This window comes from Helianthus annuus, chromosome 12 (assembly GCF_002127325.2).
Source record: "Helianthus annuus cultivar XRQ/B chromosome 12, HanXRQr2.0-SUNRISE, whole genome shotgun sequence".
NCBI classification, from domain to species: domain Eukaryota; kingdom Viridiplantae; phylum Streptophyta; class Magnoliopsida; order Asterales; family Asteraceae; genus Helianthus; species Helianthus annuus.
In genome coordinates, this window is record NC_035444.2 from 61,752,268 (window position 1) to 61,779,379 (window position 27,112).

At 37.6% G+C, this 27,112-nt stretch overlaps 1 protein-coding gene across 1 annotated transcript; it reads left to right on the forward strand.

Annotated features, from left to right (window-relative positions):
• Positions 1-22,369: 22,369 nt before the first annotated feature.
• On the forward strand, positions 22,370-25,534 carry LOC110895110 (F-box protein SKIP14). Its single transcript, XM_022142392.2, has 2 exons — positions 22,370-23,873; positions 24,495-25,534. Exons 1-2 carry the CDS (start codon positions 23,082-23,084, stop codon positions 24,960-24,962), a joined length of 1,260 nt encoding a protein of 419 aa, XP_021998084.1. The 5' UTR covers positions 22,370-23,081; the 3' UTR covers positions 24,963-25,534.
• Positions 25,535-27,112: the final 1,578 nt, after the last annotated feature.

Below are 27,112 nucleotides of genomic sequence, written 5' to 3' on the forward strand. Positions count from 1 at the left end.
TTGTAAAGAGGGACTCCATCGACGGGGGTCTTGACCTGCCAATTAGTTGGCTAACCAAGGGTAGGATCTAGGGTTTTAGGAGCACCCCCAAATATATTCTTAACTATATTCTGACTGATATCCTATTTTTCATGCAGTCAATTTCAGAGACCTAGCACCCCCAAGTGCAGAATCACAGTCCAGGATCAAAGAGATTTACCGTCTTCCTGCCTCCGAAAGAACCTTCTCCCTGTCTCTCACAAGCTCAAGTCAGAAATCCAGTTCAGAAATGTCCGCTAAGTATAGATGAGCAATTTGACTATAAGATATAAATGACATAAATTAAACATTTCTCCCTTGACACAGTGCCGGTCATCAACCTCGAAGGCTTCCAGCTTGATGAGTTGGACAGTTATTCCAGCCTTGCACCCATCAAACAAGAAATTAACCCAAAGCCAACCAACACTCCGAAGCCCAGCAATTCAAAGACTACCACCGCTCCCAAAGCTCCTCCAGCGTCCAGGACCCGGGCCTCCAGCTCCCGGAAGAGGAAGGAAGCAGATCATCCTCCTACTCCCCATGTATTCTCATATGAGGATCATGGGTTCGTGGATTCCAGCAAATTCATGACAGGTTTCCTTAATCAGGTTAGTATCCCGGCTTATATCCTTCATCATATGCTGATTATAAATGTTAGTTTAGGCTGATACCTGTTTACCTACCTTACAGGGCCTCGAATGCCTGGTATTTCTTTACGAGGACGCATGTGGCTCGAACGTCATGTTGGAGAGCCAACTGAAGAAGGCTGAGGCTACCATCGCTGACCAAGCAGCAATCGCCACCGCAAAATCGGAGCATTATGAAGCCAAGTACAAGGCCATGACTCAAGACCATCAGTCCACCGTCCAGAAGATCACCCAAGAAGCTCAAGCCAAGTACGACGCAGCCCAGGTTCAACATGAGCAAGATATGGCCTCATACCGGGAGAGCCTTAAGAACTCAGTTGTCATCTCCCTCCTCCAGGCCAGGCTAAAAATGGCATATGAGGCCAAGGCGTTGGGCTTCGAATGCCCTTCCTGGAACATCAAGGTCTGGGAGATGAAACTGAAGGATCTTGGTGGCAACCCCGTGGAGCCCCCCTTAAAACCTGCTGCAGAGGAATCCACTAAGGTGACCGAGAAGGTCGGTGATGCTGGTGCTACGAAGGATGCTGGTGGAGATGCTGCTGATAAGGCTGGGATGAATGCTGGAGAGGATGCTGCCGGAGAGGACATGATGGAAGAGGGAGCTGCCCCTTGAAAGCAGCGAAGTGGGCGATGATGGATGTTTATGCCTAGGCCGGAGCCCACTTTTTAAATTTGATGGTTGTGTTTGTCTGAACAATTTACTTTTCCTGCTCTTGAACAATTTACATTTCCTGCACTTAGACAATATGATGACCAAAGGTGGAGGGATCCTGAGTTTCAGGACGAAGCCCTTGGTTATCAGTTAGAATAGTTATTTTGAATAATATAACAGTTGAAGGCGGATGGGTCTTGGTTTGAGACGAAACCTTCAATCTGTTAAGTAAATCTAGTTAAGAACTTATTGTGCTTTTGGTGGATGGGCCTCGGTTTGAGGTGAAACCAAAAGCACAACTTTTGACCTGTTAATAATATAACTATCTTTTGACTTATTTTCTGTTACTTTGCATTACTTAGTGTAACCCTTAGCTTTGTGAAAAATTTCATACTGTTATCTTAATATCCTGATCAGTATGCTCAGTAATATACTGTAAACTTTTTATTAGATGGAACTTAGAAACATTGCTTCACTTTGAAGAAGGTTTTTGATTAATAACCACTCTTAAATGATCAAAATCCCAAACCATTATTAGTTTCAAACATCCTAATCAAATATTCTGAAAAAGACTTTGAGAATATATCAGGATATTTGTCCTTTTTATACAACATAATGTCACTTAAAAACTTAAACGATGTTTACAAAGGAAAGATCATACCAGAGATAGGATATAAACCTATTATCAAACTTCAATCCCTTTGCCATTCTTCCCATAAAGATGTCCCCTGTGCAAGGTACTTAGTGCATTAGTTCCAAATCCTATCTTTTTAGCTTTTGCACCACCACCTTAATGGGAATGTCCCCTGTGTACAATGCCTTCAAATACATTGTTTAAGCAATTTTTTATGTCCAAGGGCAAAACCCAAAGGTGTACTGGAGATAAATCCCTTATATCCTGGGGAAAATCCCTTATATCCTGGGGAAAATCCCAAATTTTCATGCGCTACAGGCGGGAGTGTATAAACTCCAAGACTTAGAAAGGTGAAAACCTTTAAACCTTAGAGAGTATGAAAATACCCTTTCGTGAGAGAGGGTGATCAATCCTCATATACCTTTAGGATTCAGGATATAGCCAACAGTGACGAAATTGTCAGCCACTTTTACATGGACTGGTCCCGCCACCTTGAACTATCCCTGAATAACTTGCGCTCCAGGCGGGGTGTTTAAACCCAATTAGGAAGAAAGGTGAATACCTTTAAACCTGTGAAGGGATCAGTATCCCTTAAACGTGAGAGAGGGGGCCAATCCTCTAATCTTTCGAGTTATCCTGAGCACATATCCTGGAGCTACATCCTGAAACATATCTTGCAAAACAATTGTAAACTAAGGTGGGTGTTAGCTTGGCTAACACCCCTCCGATGCTTAAGTCAGTATTGGGTTACAAAGAATAAATTAAACCAAACATATTTACAAAAGGTAGAATTCATACCATCCTGAGTTCTAAACTCACTTGAAATAGAGCTTGAGGTGTATAGCATTCCAGGACCTTGGTAGCATATCCCCCTCCATATTTTTGAGTCTGTATGCTCCTTTTCCTGCTTCTGATTCAACCTCATATGGTCCTTCCCATTTTGGGGCTAGCTTGCCATCGGCAGGATTAGTAGTATTCTGAAAAGCCTTTCTTAGCACCCAATCTCCAACCTTAAACCTTCTGGTCCTAATGTTCTTGTTATATGCCCTGGATATTCTCTGTTGATATGCTGCCATCCTTAGCCTTGCCGCATCTCTTTTTTCATCTATAGTGTCTAAATCTTCACACAAGGCTTCAGGATTCTGCTCAGGATCACCGAGGGTAGATCTTACAGTGGGCATTGTCATTTCTGTCGGGATTACTGCCTCTGCTCCAAATACTAAGGAAAATGGAGTTTGCCAAGTAGCATTCTTCACAGTTGTCCTATCAGCCCATAGGACAAATGGTAATTCTTCTGCCCATTTCATAAATGGCCAAGGGGAAACAATAGGATATAACGGTTCAGCGGGCTGATGCAATATGTTACTATGTCTTTGACATGCATCACATCTTCGAGCATATTCTGCGGCGTCTTTTCTCATTGTTGGCCAATAATATCCTATCCTTAATACTTTCGAAAATAATGACCTGCCCCCAGTATGGTTACCACAATCCCCTTCATGTATATCCCGAAGTACTTCTTTGGCTTCAGTATCCTCCAGGCATCTCAAGTATGGTCCTGCAAGAGATTTCTTATATAAAATATCATTTATAATAGTGAATCGTGATACCTTCATCCTAAATGCCTTAGGATTTTCATCTTTGGGGATATGTCCTTCCTTGAGATATCTTATAATTGGAGTTGTCCAGGATTTAGGATCCCCTTCAGGATACACCACTCCAGGATCTTGAATACTTGCTACTTCCTTATGCTGAGGATCCGTTGCAGGATACAGGATATGTGATATCGGTATCGGGGTCCCTTCTGGTATCCTGATTGATGATCCCAAGTTTGCCAATGCGTCTGCTTCGGCGTTATCCTCTCTTGGTACCTGTTCAAGTGTAAAAATATCGAAATATCCTGCTAATTTTTTAAGAATACCGAGGTATTCAATTAGTTTCTCACCCTTGACTGCATAGGATCCATTAAAATGATTAGTAAAATCAACATATACTCGCAAATTCTTGATATTCATATTCTTAGCCAATTCTAATCCTGCAATTAAAGCTTCATATTCTGCCTCATTGTTAGTAGCAGGGAATTCACATCTGACAGCCTGGGGTATTATGTCCCCCTGTGGCAATTTTAGTAGTATTCCTAAACCTACACCCCTTACATTAGATGCACCATCAGTGTATAATGTCCAGGATTCTAAGTTCTCTCCTAGTTGTTGCACTTCTAGGTCTACTTCATTTTGAATATCACTACTGAAATCAGCCACAAAGTCTGCTAGAGCCTGAGACTTTATTGCATTTCTAGGTTCATATATTAAATCATAGGCACTTAATTTTACCGACCACTTAGCCATTCTACCTGACATCTCCGGTTTCCTAAGCACATTCTTAACAGGATAATTAGTTTTAACATGAATCCTATGTGTTTCAAAATAATGTCTAAGCTTTGTTGATGCCATTACTAGAGCCAATATTAGTTTTTCTAGGTGAGAATATCTAGTTTCAGCATTTAACAAACTTTTACTAACATAATAAACAGGATACTGCTGACCTTCATGATCCTTTACGAGTACTGCACTTACTGCATTCCCTGATACTGCAAGATACAGGGATAATGGTTCGCCATCTTCCGGCTTCATCAATAGAGGCGCGGTTGAGAGATACTGCTTCAAATCCTGTAGGGCTGCTTCATGCTTCTCGCCCCATTCAAATTTCTTATTCTTTTTCAGGATATCATAGAATTCTTTACACTTTTCTGAGGATCTTGAAATAAACCTATTCAAGGCTGCCACTCGTCCCGTTAGCCGCTGAACATCCTTCATATTCGAGGGTGACTTTATATTCAAGATAGCTTTAATCTGCTCCGGGCTCGCCTCTATCCCTCTTTTTGTCACCATGTACCCAAGAAACTTTCCTGCCCCCACTCCGAAATGGCATTTAGCAGGATTCAGCTTCATGTTGTATTGATCCAGGATATCAAATGCTCCCTTGATATCCTGGAGGTGATCCTCGGCCTTTTTAGATTTCACCACCATATCATCGATATATACTTCCATGGTGTCCCCCAGTTTGTCTTTGAACATCATGTTCACCAATCTCTGGTACGTCGCACCTGCATTTTTTAAACCAAAAGGCATAGCAGTATAACAGTAAATACCTGTTGGTGTCATGAAAGCAGTATCCTCCTGGTCTGAAGGTTCCATTTGAATCTGCTGGAATCCTGAGGATGCATCCATGAAGGTTAACATTTCATGGCCGGCAGTGCCATCCACCATCGAGTCTATATGAGGCAGAGGGAATGGGTCTTTTGGACAAGCTTTGTTCAGGTCTGTGTAGTCTACACAAACTCTCCACTTCCCATTCTTCTTTTGAACCACTACCACATTTGCTAGCCATCTAGGGAATTTGACTTCTCTAATCATTCTAGACTTCAGTAATCTTTCAACTTCCTCTTGGATAATTGCATTCCGTTCAGGGGCGAATTTCCTTCTCTTTTGTTGTATAGGCTTGTATGACCTGTCAATTCCAAGCTTGTGAATAATAATGTCTTTTGATATACCTGTCATATCCTCATGCTTCCATGCGAATGTAGACATCCTGCATTTCAGAAAGTTAATTAATTGTTCTTCAATATCCTGAGAGATATTGGTTCCTACGAGCACCGAGATATCAGGATTATCCTGGTCCAGGATAACTTTCTTCACATCCTGCTCCGAAGTCTCCACGATATCCTGGGCCCGTATCTTTAATTGCTATGCTGGACTTGGTTTGGCCGAGGATTTCATTGAGGATGAGTAACATTCTTTCGCTTCTTGCTGATCACTATCGATTTTGACAACTCCCCAAGGGGTAGGAATCTTAATGCATTGGTGGTATGTTGATGGAACGGCCTTCATATCATGAATCCACGGTCTTCCGAGGATGATGTTATAGCAGGATAGAGAATCCATCACATAGAAACGTTGCATCTTGTTGACTCCTTCGACATATACGGGCAGCTTTATCTCTCCCACTGTGTTCCTAGCTTCTCCACTGAAACCAACGAGCACAGTAGACTTCGAGGTGATATCCATCGGAGACACATTCATTCTCTTCAGAGTCTCCAGTTGGATTATGTTGACGGAACTGCCATTGTCAACCAATATCCTGCGTACAAAATGGTTAGCCACATATAACGTTATTACCAGAGCATCATGGTGAGGATCCTGCACAGTATCCCTGTCATCAGCATCAAACGTGATCATTTTGTCGGTTGTGAGGGTAGTCATCTTGACAGGTTTGTCTCCCCTCTCAGCCTTAGCTTCTTTTGCATGTCTCTTCGCTGCCGAATACGAAGTCCCACAAATATCTGATCCTCCCGAAATAAAGTTGATTATCTTGGCATCCGGGGGAGGTGAGGCTGCTCGTTCAGGATCCTTTTTAGTATCCTGTCCTTTATTCTTTTTTCTTCCCAATAGATCTTTTAGATATCCTTTGCTCAGAAGATAACTTATTTCCTTCCTCAAAGCAATGCAATCCTCCGTAATATGTCCGAAATCCTCATGGAAGGCACACCATTTGGATTTATCCTTCCAATCAGCTTTTTGTTGATTCTTCCGAGGCCACCTGGCTTTATCTCCTAGACCCTGCATAGCATACATTAGTTCAGGTATATTAACAGAAAAACAATATTCAGATAATTCAGGATATTCTTCAGGATCCTCGTCTTCAATGGCGTTCACTCTCTTGTTATCATTTCTGCCATATGGCTTGGAGCGATATGGCTTATATGAGGATTCTAATTTCCTGTTAGTCGATTCGTATGTTGAGGATGCATTCATCTTTTCTTGCATTTTCTTGTCATCCTCCAATCGAATATATCTCAGAGCCCTCTTACGAGCTTCGTCAAGATTCCTGCAGGGATTCATTACAAGATCCTGATAAAACTGAGAGTCCTTTTGCAACCCCATCTTAAAGGCTTGCACAGCTGTTGCAACATCAAGATGTGGTATATCCAAGGATTCTCGACTGAATTTGTTCACATATTCCCTCAAGGATTCCTGAGGTCCTTGAGTTATCCTGTAAAGATCACTGGTTAGTTTTTCAAAACTCCGACTGCAAGAAAATTGACTATTAAATAAATTGACTAAGTGGGCAAATGATGTAATCGAATGCGGAGGAACATTTAACAGCCATTTTAAGGCTGATCCTATCAGAGTAGAACCGAAACCCTTGCACAGGCAAGCTTCCTTGAGATCTGGAGGGATAGGGTTGATCTCCATCCTTTCCCTATACTGGGCAATATGCTCTTCAGGATCCGTGGTTCCGTCGTAAAGCTTCATGTTCGGAGTCTGAAATCTTTTTGGGATTTCAGCATCACATATAGAATGCACGAACCGAGATATCCTGTGGCTATCCTGGGATACTTCAGGAATTGGCTGCACCACCCCAGGTACACTGGATATCATATCCTTTAATTTCTGAAGCTCCCTGGATAATTCTGACGTTACAGTTGTATCCTGCAAAGATCCAACACTGTTAGTGGTAATAGCATTATTATTATTAGATACGTTACCGGTCGGAGGATTCTGCCCATATCCCGAAACATATCTCGAGCTCCTCACGGTAGACATCCTAACCGAGGAGGGTATCTCAGAAGTAGGATTCTGAGGGAGGCTGGGCACAATATTCCCCCTATTATCCTCGGTATACACGGCTGAACTAAAGTTCAAAGCTCTGGGCTGTAATGGAGTGACGATATCCTCAGCAGGTCTGCTCGAGCCGGACTTCAGGAGTTGTATCTCCCTCAACAGTATCTGGTTTGTTTCTTGTTGCTGCCTCATTTGTTCCTGCACACTCCCAAATAAGGTTAGGATTTCATCATTAGAAGCCAAAATCAGAGCAGATCCCTGAACAGTCCGGGTAGGGATAACGTCCTGAGGTTGCGAAGAAGATTGCATCCTTGGAGGAGGTGGTGGAAGCACTGGACCAGTAGTAGCAGAAGTCATAGCAGACACAGTAGAGGAACTCATGTTTGATCTTGAGGCCATTATGGACAATGTGGCAAAAAGTTTTGAAAACAGAAAACTGATTAGCGATTTGATAAAGATTTTTAGTAAAGAAAGCACCACTTGCCCCACGGTGGGCGCCAAATTGTTTTGGTCAAAAATTACCTAAGCAATTTAATGATCAAATTAGTTAAGTGAGGTAGTGTGCTAGAAAGTGTTGTTGAAAATGTGCTTGCTAAGTTGTTTATAAAAACAGTATTCGGGATACGGCTCAGGATATCGAGCTGTATTATTGATCAAACAATGAGCAGAAAGTAAAGTAAATGACACGAGATGTACGAGGAAAGCCCTTGATCAATCTAGATCGTCGGCATAAACCTCGGGAGCTGACAATCGCAGCTGCCTAGTTCTTCTATTGCTTCAAATATCAGGATACAGTGCGGGATGTGGTGCGGATCAACTAAGTGTTACAATGAGATTTGGATACAAGTGTTTGTGTGTAGTGGTTGCTAGCAGCTAGAGAGCAAAAGTGTACGAAAGTATTGGTGAAAGAGTGTGTGCCTTAAACTTGATCTGCCACATCTATTTATAGTAAAGATAAACCAACAAACTATCCTAAACTTGCGGGATCCACCGGATATTCCCTCATTGAACGTTGTAGACCTGGTCTTTCGGGCTCAACGTCTCTTCTTCAACAAATTCGTCCGAGTCTTGAGGAGAAGAAGTCCTTTCGACCGTTGGTAAGTCTTAGTCTTCAACCTGCACGTGGTTAATTAACAAATCTCAGGATATTACCCAAGATGTCAGTAATATCCTCTTCCAGCATCCTGGTCACAAACGAACAAACAAAGGCAGGATATTGGTCATGATATGTATGCTTAGAAAATGACCCATAACACCATGAATAGCCCATATCTTGGGTAGATCCTTCCCATCAGGGATAGAATCTCTCCTCACAAAAAAGAAGCGTCGCTTCCAGTTAGTGTCGTTCTTGGTGGCCTTGAAGATTGGATGCTCCTCCCCAGGCTTTCGTTTGAACAGATAGCGATGGGAACCGAAGGTGTTCAGATCATACAGCTCTCCTAACTCAGCCATGCCTAGATCTATCCCCTCCTGCTCGATGATCCTCTCCAGGGTGTATAGAACCCTCCAGATCATCGGCATAGCTTGGATGTAGGATATGCCTGTCAGGGAGAAGAAGGATTGGGTGAAAGCTGGGAAAGGATATGTGTAACCTATGGTAAATGGGGTGACAGGGAAAGCAACCCAGTTATCAGAGATGTGATCGCTGAGAGCATTGGGGTTGAAGGGTTTGAAAACAGTGGTCGCCGAAAAGCAATAACGGATCCTGTCAATCTGTGGATCAGTGAAGCAGCATCGTTCCTTTATGGAATCTTCGATGATTCCTTGGCTTTTTGGTGGACTATTCTTCTGATGATCCTTAGCAGGGGAGTTCCGAAGTAGCATTTTGAACAAGAATAGCAGAAAGAAAGAAAAACAGAGCAAGCAAGAGAGAAGATGAAAGGGAGAATACCTGGTTGATCTTCTGAACACGGTTATAAAGGGAGTTGCTTTGAATTTAAATGCATTTGATCATATCCCTATCTCTATTTATAATCATTATTTTTGCAGATATGTCACTTCTGTGACGTCACAATGCAACGGATAGTTAGAATTTAACGGCTATAAATCCGTTGAGTTTGTTGCGGATAAGATCGAGAAAACATAATTCGTTACTTTTACATTTCACTCCTTATATTTTGGGGGCAATTGTTAGGGGAGGATTTTCTAACAATTAGTGATCCTTACTTATTATCCTGACAAGTGATCCTTACTTCTGTGACAGATAGTGATCCTCAGAGCAGCTTCAGGAATCAGGATCATGGATCACCTGGAGGATCATGGATCACCTTAAGGATCCTCATGCTAACGATTGGCTATTTGTATTTCATATTATTTTGCAGGAGTGATGAGCTTGACTTGGTCTTGGCAACGTTGCAATGGAATATTCCCCGGGCATTTCGCAGTCATTTGAACGAAAATGGACGTTGTGGAGAACGTGGGAGAATGGCATGAAAGTCGGGCAGTTAGTTAGTTTAGTCTAGCTTTCATATTTAAATGGGGTGACGAGCTAAAATTAGAACACTTAGCTATTTTTTGCTTACACACACTCTCGTACACTTGCAGTCAAGAAGCTTTCGGCAAACACTTCACATTTCTCACAATTTTACACGTTTAGATATAGTGATCCTTGTACTTAGCTCGTCACTATCCGAAGTTGTAAACTTTATTTGATTTATTTGAGCTTGGTGATCGGTAGTTTCCATCACCCGAGGTTTTTTATGCCGGAGATCTTTTAAAGATCAAGGGCTTTTTCCTCGTATAAATCCTTGTGTTGTTCGTACAATTCATTTCATAGTGATCCTTATCATTATTCTTCATTTCAAGCATCACCTAAGGGATATTCAGTCAACGATGTTGATGAGATGCTTCTCACCTGAGACTAAAACTATGATGAAGCAAACGTCTGGCGAATAAGCGAGGTCTGACATTTTCAAATCATTTGAATTACTTTAGCAAATCATTTAGTGTTGACTGTGAAGATGAATAAAAATGAATTCAAAGTGCATTTTGCTTGTCCTTTCAACATGAGGCTATGATGATTTTGTAGATCTGAGTAAAAATTGAATGAAGATAGCATTATGGTATGGCAAGGTCGTAGGATGGCAGTTGTTCATGAACCTCTCTTGCAGCCATGGTGTTGTCATCTTTATGCACAATCTGAGCCTGACAGTCTGACAATATAAATGTTTTGCAACTTCACCATGAATAGAGAAGAAAGAGAGAGTTGGATCTTTGTGATATTGAATAGAGAATAAAGAGAGAGTTGGATGGAGATATGATTCCTTCTGAGTGCATTAAATGGCTAAAACAACTCCCTATGCATTTTAAGTTTTGCCTCCTAAAAAACAGATTATTACCTGAACCTGTATCATCTGAAATGTGTTGACTGACCCTGTATGTGTTGTTACATTAAGATTCAATTAGGATTTTTTTGATTTTGAAAATTGATCGGTTCAGTTTTGATCACCTTAGATGCTTTTGTCATCTGAGGCTATGATGGCGAGATCTGGCGTGTTGTTGCAACATGCCCTAATCGTTGCTGGTTGCTGTTCGCGCCTGTTCTAGGTAGCGTTGGGCGTAATCGATGTTTGGTTGATGATAATTAGATCGATGTCATCTAAGGGATATTCAATCAATGATGTTGATGAGATGCTTCTCACCTGAGACTAAAACTATGATGAAGCAAACGTCTGCCCGAATACATGCGAGGTCTGACATTTTCAAATAATTTGTATTACTTTAGCAAATCATTTAGTGTTGACTGTGATGATGAATAAAAATGAATGCCTGGAGCATTTTTTGTCCTTTCAACATGAGGCTATGATGATTTTGTAGATCTGAGTAAAAATTTAATGAAGATAGCATTATGGCATGACAAGGTCGTAGGATGGCAGTTGTTCATGCAACCTTTCTTGCAGCCATGGTGTTATCATCTTTATGCACAATCTGAGCCTGGCATTCTGACAATATAAATGTTTTGCAACTTCACCATGAATGACCTTCACTGATGCTGTATTGGTGATTAAGGTTTTGAAAAGGGATCGTGTATAATTGTTGTCACATCTATACAAGAAAATATGAGCAGGCAAAATTTGAAAATGCATGAAGAGTTGTTTGGCCATTTAATGCACATCAGAAGTAATCATATCAACCCTCTCTTTCTTCTCGATTCAAACTCATAGCCCACATTTCTCTCTTTCTTCTCTATTTCTCTCTTTCTTCTCTATTCTTCATCACAGGCGATTTCGATTCAAACTCTAGGGTTTCCTTTACAAAGCTTCCACATAGTGTTTTGGTAGTAAGCTAGGGTTCCGGGCACTTTCCGGTAACTTAGATGCGTTTCCGATGAAGCAAATGTCGGCCTGAATATACGCGAGGTCTGACATCATTTGTAAATTGGTTCGTGTGGCCATTGATATAGAGTGACTGTGAAGATGTTAAGGTTGAAGCAACTGTCTCCTACAGATCAGGTAGTTACTCTCAATTCTCGGTTGTTGTTCAATCAGAAAGATAAGGTACTTTTTCCATCCCTGAAGATGTTCTTGGTCTGTTTGTTCTTAGTCGTGATTGGTAATTTCAAGAATTTGTAGTTTGATAGAGGTTTCATTTTTTTTATTCGTTTTATTTGTGGTGATGATTTTTGTTTTGTTGTAGTGTTTGATTTGTTTTTTAATTATTTTGGTTGGCTAATACACGAGAATCACCCATAGAACTCACCACCAGAACCATTGGGCATGTCGAAAACTATGATCATGAAGCCAACAACAACAACTTACATAAACAATCACTGTTAATTCAACACACAGGCAAGTCTGGATGGGTTGTTTATAGATTCACTGATCTTTGTTTGTTTTTCATTCAGTTTACTTTTCCTTAAACAGGTTATACTTCAAGCTTTCTCGATCTGTTTGCAGGCGAATACGTTGACTCGATGAGGTATGAAAAATAGAATTGATAAATTTAGGGAAAATCTGATTCAAAGATGATAACGCAATAGTGGAGGATCTAATTCTACAGTTTCGATAAATTCAGGTGTGTTTTTGAAATAATGCTTCCTAGATGTTTGAAGACCGACAAATGTCCAACGAAGCAGCACTGTGTACATTTGTCGTTCTTTGTCGGTTTTCAAACATCTATGAACCATTATTTGAGAACACCCTTGCATTTATCGGAGCTGTGGAATTAGATCCTCTACTGTTGGGTTATCATCTTTCAAACCCATTTTCCCTAAATTTATCGATTTTGTTTTTCATGCAGGATATAATATGTTTTTTTAGTATTTGATTTGGCCGATGACCCATGTTCAAGGATGCTTTATGTTTAAGACTATACGAAGATTGCATTGGGTTATCATAAGGTTAAATTTTAAATTAATATGGTCTCATTTGTTACTAAGCTTATTATTATACTTAAGCCATCACATTCTTTTTGTTAGGTCTCGATGCATCTAATCACAGTAACCATCATTGAGCCATCACATTCTTTCCCTCTGCATATCAGGTAACGGTTTTTCTTAATACATCTCGAAAATTAGTTTGTTATGTATGATTTTTCAATGTGGTTTTGAAACTTATTGGATAGTAATTGTCAATTTCAGATAGGTTGGGTATTGAGACCAAGAAATTCAACGCCACTTGCAGTTATGGTTTTAAGGTCAATTATTGGCTTCAAACAGAGACAGAGGACCTTTTTTTCTGAATGTATTGTAGTTTCAATTATAACTTATGCCTGATGTTGTTGTCAATTCATAAGTATAATGCGAGTGTGAATTCATTAAATAATTTAACATCATATTTTATATATAGATGTAGACAAAAACTTTTATCATTATACTTGTAATACTAACACATAATCTCATTAACATTGTTTTATAAAGATATGTAACAAAATGTAAAGAATTTAAAAGATATATTATAATCTGTTTTATAGTATTTGTTTTCGATCATTATTAAACATACCCATGTGTTCACACGGGTATTACAACTAGTGATTATTAATGTCCCTAGTAAAATTATCATTTTTGTTGTGTTGTCGTTACTTCATATTATAGTGTTATGATAGTTTTGACTAAATGCTATAAAATGTTCAAAATAAGGTCAAAGAGAACCACACTTAAAAGGGCTATTATTGTCATTAGATTGAAAATTTATTTCTTCTTCTTCATCTAGAGTTGGTCTTGCAAAAAAAAAAAAAAAGTGTGGGTGATAATGCACCATTAATTTAAGCATCAAATACGATAAATGTAACTTGTTACAAACAATTGTTGTGATTATGTAACCTTGACAGTATTATTTTGCTTGAGATACTGGTGAATTTTGATCATACTGAGCTAGTTTGAGCTTCTTGTGTAAAATTGTGTCATGGTTATCAGTTGACATTAAAATCTTTATAGTGACCACTGAAGTTGGTTTTGACTATAATCCAATGTTAAGTTTTTATTTTTTAAATTGGTGGTTTTGGTAAAATTGGTGGTTATGCTATAAAAGGACAGGTGTGGTTAAGTTTTAACCAAAGATGGTTTCAGATGATCAATTAAAAATTAACGAGTCTACTTAGACTAAATTAAATGTATATGTAACGTTACCCAACTCAATTTGATGGATTCTGAAACAAACATGTGTGTTTAGGATGAATTTAAGTTAGGCTCATCAATCTTATGTGTTTAGACATTAAATTTGAAATATAACGTTTAACTCGGGACCGCTAAAATGAAAACCACCTCCAGTTGTAAGAACTATGAGAACTACACCGTACGGGGCGAATTGGACCAAAATTTTTTTTCATAAACATAGATGCGTGTATTATAAACACATTTGTAAAAAAAAATTTAAAAAAAAAATGTCGTGTGTGTAGTTTTGAGCACCACAAGTTTGTGTTTATAATACACGCATATACGTTTATGAAAAAAAAATTTGGTTCAACTTGCCCCGGATCAAAAAGTTCTCATGGTTCTTACAAAAGGAGGTGATTTTCATTTTAACGGTCCCCTATAGTTAAATAACTTAAATTGGTTATATAATTGGTAAAATTGGTCGGTATTTAATTGCTTTTGTATAATGCTCAAAAATACACGCTAATTGGGTTTATATAGATAGTCATATGAAGATTTATGCAACTAAGCATACATCGAATTTCACACGTGTATTTGAAGGCATTGACATATACATATATATATATATATATATATATATATATAGGGGCTGCTAGAATGAAAACCACCTCGAGTTGTAAGAACCGCGAGAACTACACCCCACGGAGTGCCGTTCGCTATGATTTTTTTTTTACAAGTAGATGTGTGTATTATAAACACAGCCGTAAAAAATCATGGCGAACGGCGCTCCGTGGGATATAGTTTTTTACACCACAAGTTTGGTGTTTTTTAATTTTTTTTCTTTTTTCTTTTTTTTTCACCAAACTTGTGGTGTAAAAAACTACACCCCACGGAGCGCCGTTCGCCATGATTCTTTACGGCTGTGTTTATAATATACACATCTACTTGTAAAAAAAAAAATCATGGCGAACGGCGCTCCGTGGGGTGTAGTTCTCGCGGTTCTTACAACTCGAGGTGGTTTTCATTCTAGCGGCTCCCTATATATATATATATATATATATATATAGGGAGGGGCTCATGCGAGAACCACATTTATTGTGAGAACCGCGAGAACCAATGTGAACACAACCTAAAAAAACCTAACCCCCCCCCAAAAAAAAAAAAATAATAAATAACCTAAACCCCCTCCCCCATCCCTCAAAAACCTAAAACCTCTCCCCCCCCCCCACCCAAGCTAAAATGCTAAAAACTAAACCCCAAAAAAATCTAAAAAATAAAAAAAAAGTCTAATTTTTTTTTTATGCTCAAATCGCTACTTTTAGTGGCCAAATTTTTTTTTTTTTTTTTGGCTTCGAAAATTAGCGATTTTTATATAAAAAATATTTAAAAAAATTGTGTGATTTTTAGTTATTTTTAGGCATTTTTTGTTGTGTTCACATTGGTTCTCGCAGTTCTCGCAATAAGAGGTGGTTCTCGCATGATCTTCTCCCTATATATATATATATATATTTGAGTTAAAAGGTATCAAATAAGTCATAAATCTCTAAGTTAATCTGAGAGCAATATTCTCACATCAGACCATGAAGAATAAGATGTTCATCAAATAATGTCTGGAAACCTTAAGTATACCCTAAAATGTTTTTTTTTTTTTTTTATTCACAATATAAACAATAAGATCATCGAACCTTACGATATAGTTAAACACGTTAAAATATGTATGTGAGTTGGTTGTGTAAGTGTATGGCAATAAATACGCCAAATTCTACGTGTGTATAAATTTCAAGATTTCCAAATACTAATTTGTGTAGGGTGAGTTAAAAGGTTGGGGTTGATGGTCCAAAACTCTACTATGAGCACCTAAATTAGGATGGTAATACGTTTAAGTCCTATAAGAAGTAAAAATAAAATTTACAGGAGCTAAGGTCATGGGTTATAGGGCTTGGGTTGGGGCGTGGATTGGTTGAAAACGCCCAAGCCACCACCCCGGGGGTTTGGGTTGGGGCGTGGGTTTGGGGCGTGGCCCCATTGGCGTGGGTTTGAAGCCGGGCGTGGGGCGGGCTAGTAAGTGACATGGCAGACTCTCAATGGCCATACCAAACTCATGCCCCCAACCCAAGCCCCACCATACCCCATGGGCGTGGGTTTGAGTGGTGGGGGGACTCTCATTCTACGTGTCAACAAATACCCCAACCCAAGCCCCACCATACCCCATGGTTTAATAGGTTTGGATTAAGCACCCTTATATCTATAATGATTATAAGTGCCCATTTGAATACGTTACATGAATTATGAAGAAAAATGATAATCTGAGAAACAAGTTCAGATATTGTACATAAATTACATGGACCAGGGTTTTAAAAAACCGGTTTATACTGGTCGGTTGAACTGGTTAAACCGTATGTTAGAAGTGTGACCGACACGAATCGTACCGGTAAACTGAGGGAACGGAAAAGAAGTTGTAGCGTCGGTAAATTAGGTTATATTGGTTTGAACTGGTATACCAGTAACAAGCCAAAGGTTAGAATTTGGAATTTTAATCTTTTATGAGCGCAAAAAAGTGACGATTTACCTTCTTAACACCCAAAAGGTACAAATAGTGAATTTTTGGATTATAGATTAACTTTTGGAATATTTTTTTTTTTATTATGGAATGATGTAGTTTCGGATTATTTTTTAAGTTGAAATTATATTTTATGAATTTATATGGTTAATTAGTCAACCCAGTTGAACCACCCGGTATAACCCGGTTCAACCGATTGAACCATTTTATGTTATAAAAACCGATTTTTGAAACATTTACATTGATACCAAATTTGCACTAGGCTCACCATAAACCTATAGTCAATACTCAATACTGACCCACTATAATATTATGGTGGTTGGAAACTTTTGCCAAGTTGGTGAACCTACAATTTAGGCCCACTATATGCATACGATAAGTTGATATTACATCAATGCTTTATGTTGCCACTTAAACACAAAAAAGGAAAAAAAAGTTTTTATTTTTCAAATTGTTTCCCGATATTTTCAAGTGTATTTACGGGTTTAAAATATCATTTATTCATTACCACTGGTCCACTGTTAATGTTTGTGTATGGTGTGTGTGCACTTAACGAAAATGTAAACCTTTTCTAAGACTCCAAGGTACGTGACTACGTGTTTGATTTCAAAATATCATTTTGTTTAGCGAACATAATAAGGGAAAAGATCAAATAGAAAGTTTATTTTGGTAGGAAGTGTAGGAAGCAAAAGGATTAGGACATGTGTCAACATTTAAAATAAAGAAAAAGGGTATTTTAGTCAATTCAACTCTTTCTTTTTCCTTTTCAAAACCCAGTAACTTCAAAACCCACCATTTTCAAAACCCACCATCTTCAACCATTTCTTCACTTTCTATCTCAATAATCACTACATTATAGTGTGATTTTCATCACAAATCAATGATTCAAACACCCGATCAACGTGTTCTTCACCTTTTTTGAAGAAAACTCAGTTTAATTTCATAAAAAATCTCGTTTTTTCCAGTGATTTTGAAGATAATCACTCGATTCGTTCGATTCGACGCTGATAAGTGTTTCTATCATCCAAATTTCGTCAATTGTTGAAGAAATCACTTCGATTCATGTAAGAAATTCTTTAATTTCATTTTTACGATATGGGTTTTTGATTTAGTCATTGCGTTTTACAATCTTGGCGGGGGTCCGGGGGCAGCGCCCCTGGTAGCGGGGTCCCAGGGGCGGCAGCCCCTGACGGGGTCCAAGGGGCAGAGCCCCTAGCTGGGGTTGACAATGTTTCTGGTTCTGTAAACAACAGGTTCTGTTCATTGCGTTTTAGTTATATTCTGGTTCTGTGAACAACAGTTTCTGGTTCTGTGAACATCAGTTTCTGGTCATTGCGTTTTAGTTAGATTCTGGTTCTGTGAACAACAGTTTCTGGTTCTGTGAACATCAGTTTCTGGTCATTGCGTTTTAGTTAGATTCTGGTTCTGTGAACATCAGTTTTTGGTCATTGCGTTTTAGATAGTTTCTGGTTCTGTGAACAACAGTTTCTGGTCTTCTGGTTCTGTGAACAACAGTTTCTGGTCATTGCGTTTTAGAAATAAAACATTTTTGAAGTGTTTTTACTCATTGCGTTTTAGGTAAACACATTTTTATGTGTATTCAGTTTATTGTGTTTTAGAGATAAGAGTTTCTTTTGTGTTTTTAGGCCATTGCGTTTTAGAAATAAGACATTTTTAAGTGTTTTCTGGCCATTGCGTTTTAGAAATAAGACATTTTTAAGTGTTTTATGGCCATTGCGTTTTAGAAATAAGACATTTTAAGTGTTTTCTGGCCATTGCGTTTTAGAAATAAGACATTTTTAAGTATTTTCTAGCCATTGCGTTTTAGAAATAAGACATTTTTAAGTGTTTTTGGTGTGTTGCGTTTTAGAAAAAGTCATTTTTTACGTTTTTTTTCATTGCGTTTTACGCAACTGGGTTTTCTCCATTGCGTTTTACACAACTAGGTTTTCAAAAAAAATTCGAAAATATAGCAATAGTATACTCGTTTTAAAGATAAAAAAACGCTCGTTTTTTTGTGCAATTTTTATAAAAAAATAATGTCGTATGAAAAAATTATTAACGTTTAAAAAATGGGGGGAAATTGGAGGAGAAAGAAACTATTGTGCTAGATTGACTAGAATGCCCCTAGCAAACCCACGCGCCTCTTTTTTTTGTTTCAATTTCATTCGTTTAATCTTTTCCATTGATTAACTAAATGAATGGTCAAGATCACTTCCTAGCCTTTCTAGTCAAATAAATTTTCTATTGTATCTCCACTCATAATATAATGAATGCTATTATAAAAAAATGTTTACAAAATACATGTTTATTTTAAAATATATATTATAATATATATATATAGGGGGCTGCTAGAATGAGAACCACCCCGAGTTGTAAGAACCGCGAGAACTACACCCCACGGAGCGCCGTTCGCCATGATTTTTTTTTTTACAAGTAGATGGGTGTATTATAAACACAGCCGTAAAAAATCATGGTGAACGGCGCTCCGTAGGGTGTAGTTTTTTACACCACAAGTTTGGTGTTTTTTTAATTTTTTTTCTTTTTTCTTTTTTTTTCACCAAACTTGTGGTGTAAAAAACTACACCCCACGGAGCGCCGTTCGCCATGATTTTTTACGGCTGTGTTTATAATATACACATCTACTTGTAAAAAAAATCATGGCGAACGGCGCTCCGTGGGGTGTAGTTCTCGCGGTTCTTACAACTCGAGGTGGTTCTCATTCTAGCGGCTCCCTATATAGGTATATATATATATCTAGATTGCAAAACCATAATAATAGTTATATCATAAGCCGTAGCTATATAAGAAACATAGAAATTAAATGTACTAGTTATAAAAACTGTCGCCGCGTTGCGGCGAACTTATTTTGTTATTTAGTTTGTGTTTATATGTGTTTGAAATCAATACAAGTGTTGCACACGGAACCGCTGACAAGAATAAAAAGAAAATGTAAAAAAACCCAAAAAAATAACCGAAAGAAAATCAACTAAAAAGTTGTATGGTAATGATGTTGTTCGGTAGAAACTCGTAGTCAGAGATGAACAAATAGTAATGGGTACCGGTACCGAATTTCCTGAATCGAAAGATCCTAAGTACCAGTTCGGTACTGACGTTTGGCGTTCCTGGTACCGGTTCGCTGCCGTTTTTTACATTCATATACTGATACCATAACCGGGGTATCAGTTGGCACCAAGTTCATCCCTATCCCTGAAACTAAAAAAAAGGCGTACGATACCGTTGTTGTTCGTACGGTACCCGTGATCAGGGATGAGCAAATAGTACTGGGTAGCAATACCAAATTTCTCGAACTAAAAGACTATCAAACTCAATCCGGTACCGACTTTTAGCGTTGAACCGATATTTTCAATACAAGTACCGGTTGACACCAAACTTAAAAAAAAAAAAACTTAAAAAGCAAAGAGAATAACAATTATTATAATATTTTATTACAACACAATATATAAAAGTTACTGTTCATTTCCTTTGGATTTTAATTTAAATTTAATTTAATTTAATTTAATTTAATATATAGATAATATATAGATAATTTATTAACATGTATCTAATATAGTTTACAAAATTTCCACGCACATATATTTATTAAAACTCAGTTTGTTTGTTTCGTGGTTAACATTTGGTTGATTTTGGATTGTGAGTATATGTGATAGTGTGATATACATTAATTTTTGGTTTAGGGTATGAGTCAAAATGGGTCAACTAAGATGATGTATACATAGGTTTGAGTTAAATAGTAAGGGGATAGGTTCTTAATGATGTTTCACAACTTTTGAATAAGTAAGTGTTAAAATAGTAAAAGGTTTGAATCAGTGCTGAACCAGTAAGTGGTGTGAACCATTAAGAACCAATATAATACTTAACCGTTCAGAGGCAAATGTCTGACCAATTCAGATAAGAGCTTTAACCATTCAAACATCTGCTCACGAAACAAACAGTCTGAATCATTAACTGCTGAATCAGTAAGAGTTTTGAACCATTAAGAACTAAACAAACAACCCTTAATTGTTATATTTTGAAAAGATTATTCATGTACATTGTTAAGACTAAGGCATTGAGCAGATGTGATAAAACAATTAAGTAAGCGATTACTAAAATAAAGTAACATGTTACATAATTACCATTATTGATGTTTAACACTGCATCATACAAGCACCATACTAGTATACATACATAATATTTAGACACTAAGTTTTACTTTTGTTTTAGAGAAATTGCCCGGATAGTCCATGTGATTTGCCCATTTTCACCTTTAATCCCTAACTTTCTAAAATTACAGCTATAGTATCAGACTTTTGCAATTTCGTTTCCGAATAGTCCCTGTCGCGAATGGGGGATAGTTTTTGGTGTTAAGTGGATGTGAAATTACTAAAATGCCATCTTTATTAAAATAACTTAAACGTAAAAAAGAAATATATTTAAATCAAGTGGGGCCCACAATTATATTCATCATCACCCCAACCCACCCTCACCATCAACGACCACCCTCCACCATCATAAACAACCAAACCCACATCAAGCTTCAAACCCAAAACAAAACCACAATCATGATCCTATTGATCCAAAACCAACCAAATCAAAACCAACCAATCATCAACCCCCAACTCATTAATAATTTATCTAGTTCAACTGTTCATCAATCACCCCCACATTTCTAACCCTAATCACAATTCTAGGGTTCAGGATTCAAATTGCTATTCCTAATCATCATACAACACTCAAATCGCAAGTTTCTTATCTTCCCAAACTTGATCATCTATCAAATTCATAAAAAATGTATCGGATGTTGAGGAGTTGCATTCAATCGCTGCTAAAACTGGTTAATTCTTTTTCTCACGATGTTCGGAATCATAATGATCCTGTATGCAGTTTGGATGATCAGAGCATGGAACCGTGAAATGGAGGATTCTGACTACCCTGCTCCTTGGTATACTATATGTTTTTACATCTCTATATTTAATTGTATGTATATGAGTGTGAATACAAGGTTTTTACATTTAAGTTATTTTTTTTATAACAAGGGCATTTTAGTAATTTCAAATCCATTTAACCCAAAAAACTAAACCTCGTTCACGACAGGGACCATCCGGGAACGAAATTGCAAAAGTTGGGGGCTATAACTGTAATTTTAGGAAGTTGAGAACTAAAGGTGAAAAATGGGCAAACCACAAGAACTGTCCGAACATTTTTCACTTTTTTTATTTAGCAAATTGATGAGAAATGGATGATGAAAAACAAATAAAAGGTAACATAAAGCCATAGATGCTAAATGAATGATGAGAAACAAATAAAAGTTAACATAAATTCATAGATTCAACAAAACACCCACACAAGTATTTGATCACATCAATTGCCAAATTACCATATTAGTATTTATCGTTAGGGATAAGCACGTTACTAACCAGTATTGGTACTAAAAATCTATATAAATAGATACCAGTACCGATATTAAATATACCCGATACAATACTGATTCAATACTGGTACTTGAGAGTAAAAACTGATAAACACCAATACCGAAAACATTAAAAATAGGTACCGAATCAATATCGTTTCGATTCAATAAATTCGATACCAACCCCAAAAACACCGTCCCAAACGATGAGGCACAAAAATAGATATACATACCCTCCCGCCACACAGAACTAGTAAAACACTACCAACCAGACACGTGTCAGTTCCCACCTACTAATACTCCCTACAATACAATTCCCCTCATCCCCCTTTCCACACTTTCTCTCTCTACACCTCCCCCTTTCTCTCTCTAGAATTCCTCATATCTCCATCGCCAGATTCCTTCCAACCGGATCGAATTCCCCTTCGATTCCTTCTACTCCATCTGCATTCATCCTTAATCGATTCACGCTATTTCTCATTCACGTTTGTTTGGATTCACCGGAGAATTAATCGATTTCACCGGAAGTTAGGGTTTCGTTTGTGTTTCAACATTCAATCAGGTCGTATTCTTCCACTTTTTAGGTTGTTCGATTCGTTTCTGATTGATTTTGTGTGTTGATTTTGTGAATTTAGGTTTTAGGTTGAACGTTAGGGTTTGTTATTATTCGTTGATTCTTTATCTGTACAGTTTTAGGCTATAATTTGTGTATATACCAGAAGCTCTGTGATATTTTTGGCGCGTTTTTTTTTTTTAATTTTGCCCCTAAAATTGAGGGTTTTCTTGTTGAATTTTGTTGCGTGTGTTGTTTTGTTAACTTTAGGGTTCATGTAATCATCAGAAAAAAAAATAAGAAAAAGTCAAAAAAAAAAAAAAAACAAAAAAAAATAGGTTGTTCTTCCTCTCTTCCTTTATTGTTATGCCATTTAGTTGGTCTAGGGCTTCGTTGAATTCGGTTTAGATAGGAAAGTAGAAACAATTGTCTTCTAGGGTTGTACAGTATGACATTGAATTTCACCCAGCGTCCGATTTTCCCTGCGCATACATCGGAAGACAATATGGTTTCGCAGTTGAGAACGGTAAACGGTGAGAAAGGGGGTCAAGAGGAGGTACATGATCGGTTCGGTTACCGGAGAGAGATAGTTGATAAGGGTGAGAAAGATAAAAATAAAGACATTGTTGATTTGTTGCCATCGGATCCGTTTGGGATGGATATTGATATTAGTACCACATTTACGGCGATTACAGGATGGTTTGGTGATTTGGAACTCGAGTATGGGGATCATATGAGGAATAAGGTTGTGAATCATAAAGAGGATTATAGGTTGTTTGCTGGTTTTAACTTCTTTTGGAACAGTGCTATGAAGTTTCAGTCATTGCCGACCAATTTGATGTACCATGATCAACATAATAAGGGTTTTGATCGTGTAAGTGAAAGCGTTGTTGTCACGAAATGCGGAGAGTCTGTAAATGAGTTTGCTGTTTGTCCTGATGTTATTGGAGGAGATCCTCATGACGCGTTTGTTCTATCTCTTAGTTATCTTGGAACGAAAGATCTTCTTATGGTGGAGCGTGTTTGTAGATCTTTGTGTTATACGATTCGTAACGATTCTCTATTATGGAGAAATCTTTACATTGATCAGCCATTGAATGAGAGAATAACTGATGATATTCTTGTCCGGTTGACAAACCGTGCTGAAGGTAATCTACGGTTTCTAAGCTTAATAAAATGCCCAAAGATCACAGATGATGGTCTGCGGCGCGTGTTGGAAACAAATCCAAAATTGACCAAGGTCAGTAATTTCTACATTGGTATATGTTATTTAATATAGTTTGCATACTATCTCTATTAATTAATGTTGACCTTTAAGTTGTGTCCCTAAGGAACACACGTTACAATAGTTATACATGATTTTTATGACAAGTTTATTAATATTGAAATACTTTCTTTCTATTATTTCCAAATTCAAATGCATGAATCGTGTACGTGAATATTCTATTTGTTTAGAAGAAGATACTACATGTGTTTTTTTTTTTTTTTTCAAAATGCAAATTGTTGAAAGTTTTTGTAGATCGAATTGGAAACGAATAATAGTTGATTTTCCTTTGACCATTACAAGTACATGAACAAATATGTTGACAAAAAATAATACATGGGGCAAGATCAATTTTTTCTTTGCTTGTAGGTTGTATTTTTAACCATCAGGCCCGTATGGCTCGTGAAATTAACTGGAATTTGAATTGGAAAACATTTCGTCAAAATATTTATGTTATTTTTAAAAATAATTACCAAAAAATATTTGTTTTTGGGACTGGTCAACTTGCAGTCAATATATACAGTACAAAGTTACAAACTACCATATATATGTTCGGTTTCTTGTATATTTTTATAATGCTATTCTCTTTTAATGCAGTTGTTCATTCCTGGATGCACAAGACTTAGTATAGAGGGTATATTGAATAATCTGAAGGCTTTCAACTCAAGTACAGAAACTGCTGGAATAAAACACATAAGAACAGGTGGATTTTACGGCATAACACTTGATCATTACGAACAGTTGAATAACTTGTTGGGAGTTCAGAATAACAAGCACATTCCAAACTATTATCACCTTGCAAACTTGCATGCACCATGTGACGACGATCGCGCTTTAGATGTTGAAATCTGCCCGAGATGTCAGAATTTGAGGCTCGTCTATGACTGTCCAGCTGGTGGTTGTCGACCAAAAGATCAATGTCGGGCTTGCATAATCTGCATTCCTAGGTGTGCTGAATGTGGGCGGTGTGTCCATAATAGTGAATATGAAGAAACGTTTTCGTTGGAGTATCTTTGTTCAGAATGTTTGAAACAGTTGCCTAGGTGTCAAGAGCCACATGGCTAGGTGGGCGGGTCTACGCTTTTATTGAAGGAGGATAAAAGCCCGTTTCGGTTTGTCGTGTTAGTGAATCCCCTATTGCTTTGCTTTGTTGATCGAAGACAAAAGAGGTAACAAGAATATACAAAAAGTTTATTTAAAAAAGAGGGGTGATTGCTAACTGAGGTCATGGTTAGGGTTCAGTCATGTCAAGTGTCACACATGACCGTGGAACATAGGTTCTTATGAGACGACGAGTTAAAAGTGCGATGATGTGGATGCACTATACGTGGTCATGACGGTCCAACCTTATTGCACCGCTATACCGATGCGGTTTGGTTGGAGCTCTGGGGTTCATGCGGACTATACAGACGCGGTTTGGTTGGAGATCTGGGGTTCATGCAGGTCCAGTCCGGGGCAAGATTGAGCCGGCCTGGTACATTTAAAGATCTTTAGACGTTTGTGTCATTTAATGTTTGTTGCGTTTATGTTAACTGATATGTTTGTCAATAATATGAGGATTTGTTTTTTGCTATTATAAAGTGTTATGTACATGTAATGTACAATGTTTAATGCGTGGAGTACAAGTTATTGCATCTTATTATTATTATACATGGTAGTTTCAAAGTTAGGACAATGTCTAAAAGTTATGACGTCTTATATTCTTTACTAGACTTGCGTACATGAATACAAGTTCTGATGACGTTAACATGGTTTAGATGACGAAAACAGCTTTCACGTGATCACTTTGCGTATACGATGTGACAATTGCATCATATGTTGAGGAAGAAATGTCGTTTAGGGTTCAGGTATATTTAAAACGTGTAAAGTAACTAGCGATTAAGCCCGGGGGTGTTAAACGTGTAAAGTAACTAGCGATTAAACCCGCGCTTTGCTGCGGGGTGTTGCTAGATTTTCACTTGATAGGTATGCGTAAGCAGGAAAGGTTTTTAACCTATTCGCGAATTCACAAATTCAAAGCTTAAAACGATTAAAAAAATCATATTTAAGTTGTAATTCAATGCATAGGTAATTTTACATTCTATATACACTTAAAAAGGCTATGTCGGCTGACCACTCTGACATAGCCATTTGTCCTCTTATGAGTGTTTAAAATAATTTTTCGCTCTAACCCTTAACTTTTCTAATTTACGTGTTTAGTCCTTCTATTATAACTATCATAGTATACATGTTTAGTCCCTCTACTTAATAAACTTTATTCCTCATTAGTTAACTTTGCTAATATACATGTTTAGTCCCTCTACCTAATTTACGTGTTTAGTCCTTCTCTTATAACTATCATAATATACATGTTTAATCCCTCTACTTAATAAACTTTATTCCTCATTAGTTAACTTTGCTAATATACATGTTTAGTCCCTCTACTTTAACTTTGATGTCCCTCTACTCTAGCTTTCCTAATATACATGTTCACGTTTTCTAAATACTTTTCTAATTTTTTCAGTCAATGTAAGACACGTGTCGACATACTTTTGCTTCGGATCAAAAACCGGGTCGCGCCGCCGCGAAGCGCGGGTGCAACACCCTAGTTATTTTTAAAACTTTAAATAATATAAAAATTTTAGGGGTTTTTACATATTTCTCCCTCCTTATTACGTATTTCCACAAACCATAAAATCAATTACATATTTCCTTTTTTTTTGAGAAATTACCCAATTACCCTCAAATAACTCCTGCGTGTATATCTCCATTCGTATAATCAACTCATCCAAACCCTACACAGAATGATGTTTCTTCTCTCCCACCAAAGACCACGTTTATCTTCTTCATCAGGTATGTTCAAAAACTCGAATCTTGTTCATCTAGTTCGTTCGTAATATCATCAAATTCATCTGTTTTTTCATCTTCTTCATCGATTATCGACTGGTTCGTTCGTAATTTTGAGGATGCTTGAGGATTCAAGTTTACGTAACCTTATGTAAATATTGTGGTCTGATAGTTTTAGGTTTGTTCATGCCACTCGTGTTGTTGGGGTGATTTTGTTTCTTCAATTTTTTGTTTTGGTCACTGTTGGTGTTTATGATCTGATAGTTTTAGGTTTGATATTAAAAATTGTAGACCCCTTTGTTAGTTAAAAGAAGCATAATTGTTCATAAAGTAGCAATTTTTAATATATTTTCAATAGTTGAGGAACTAATTATGTTTTAAAATCCTCG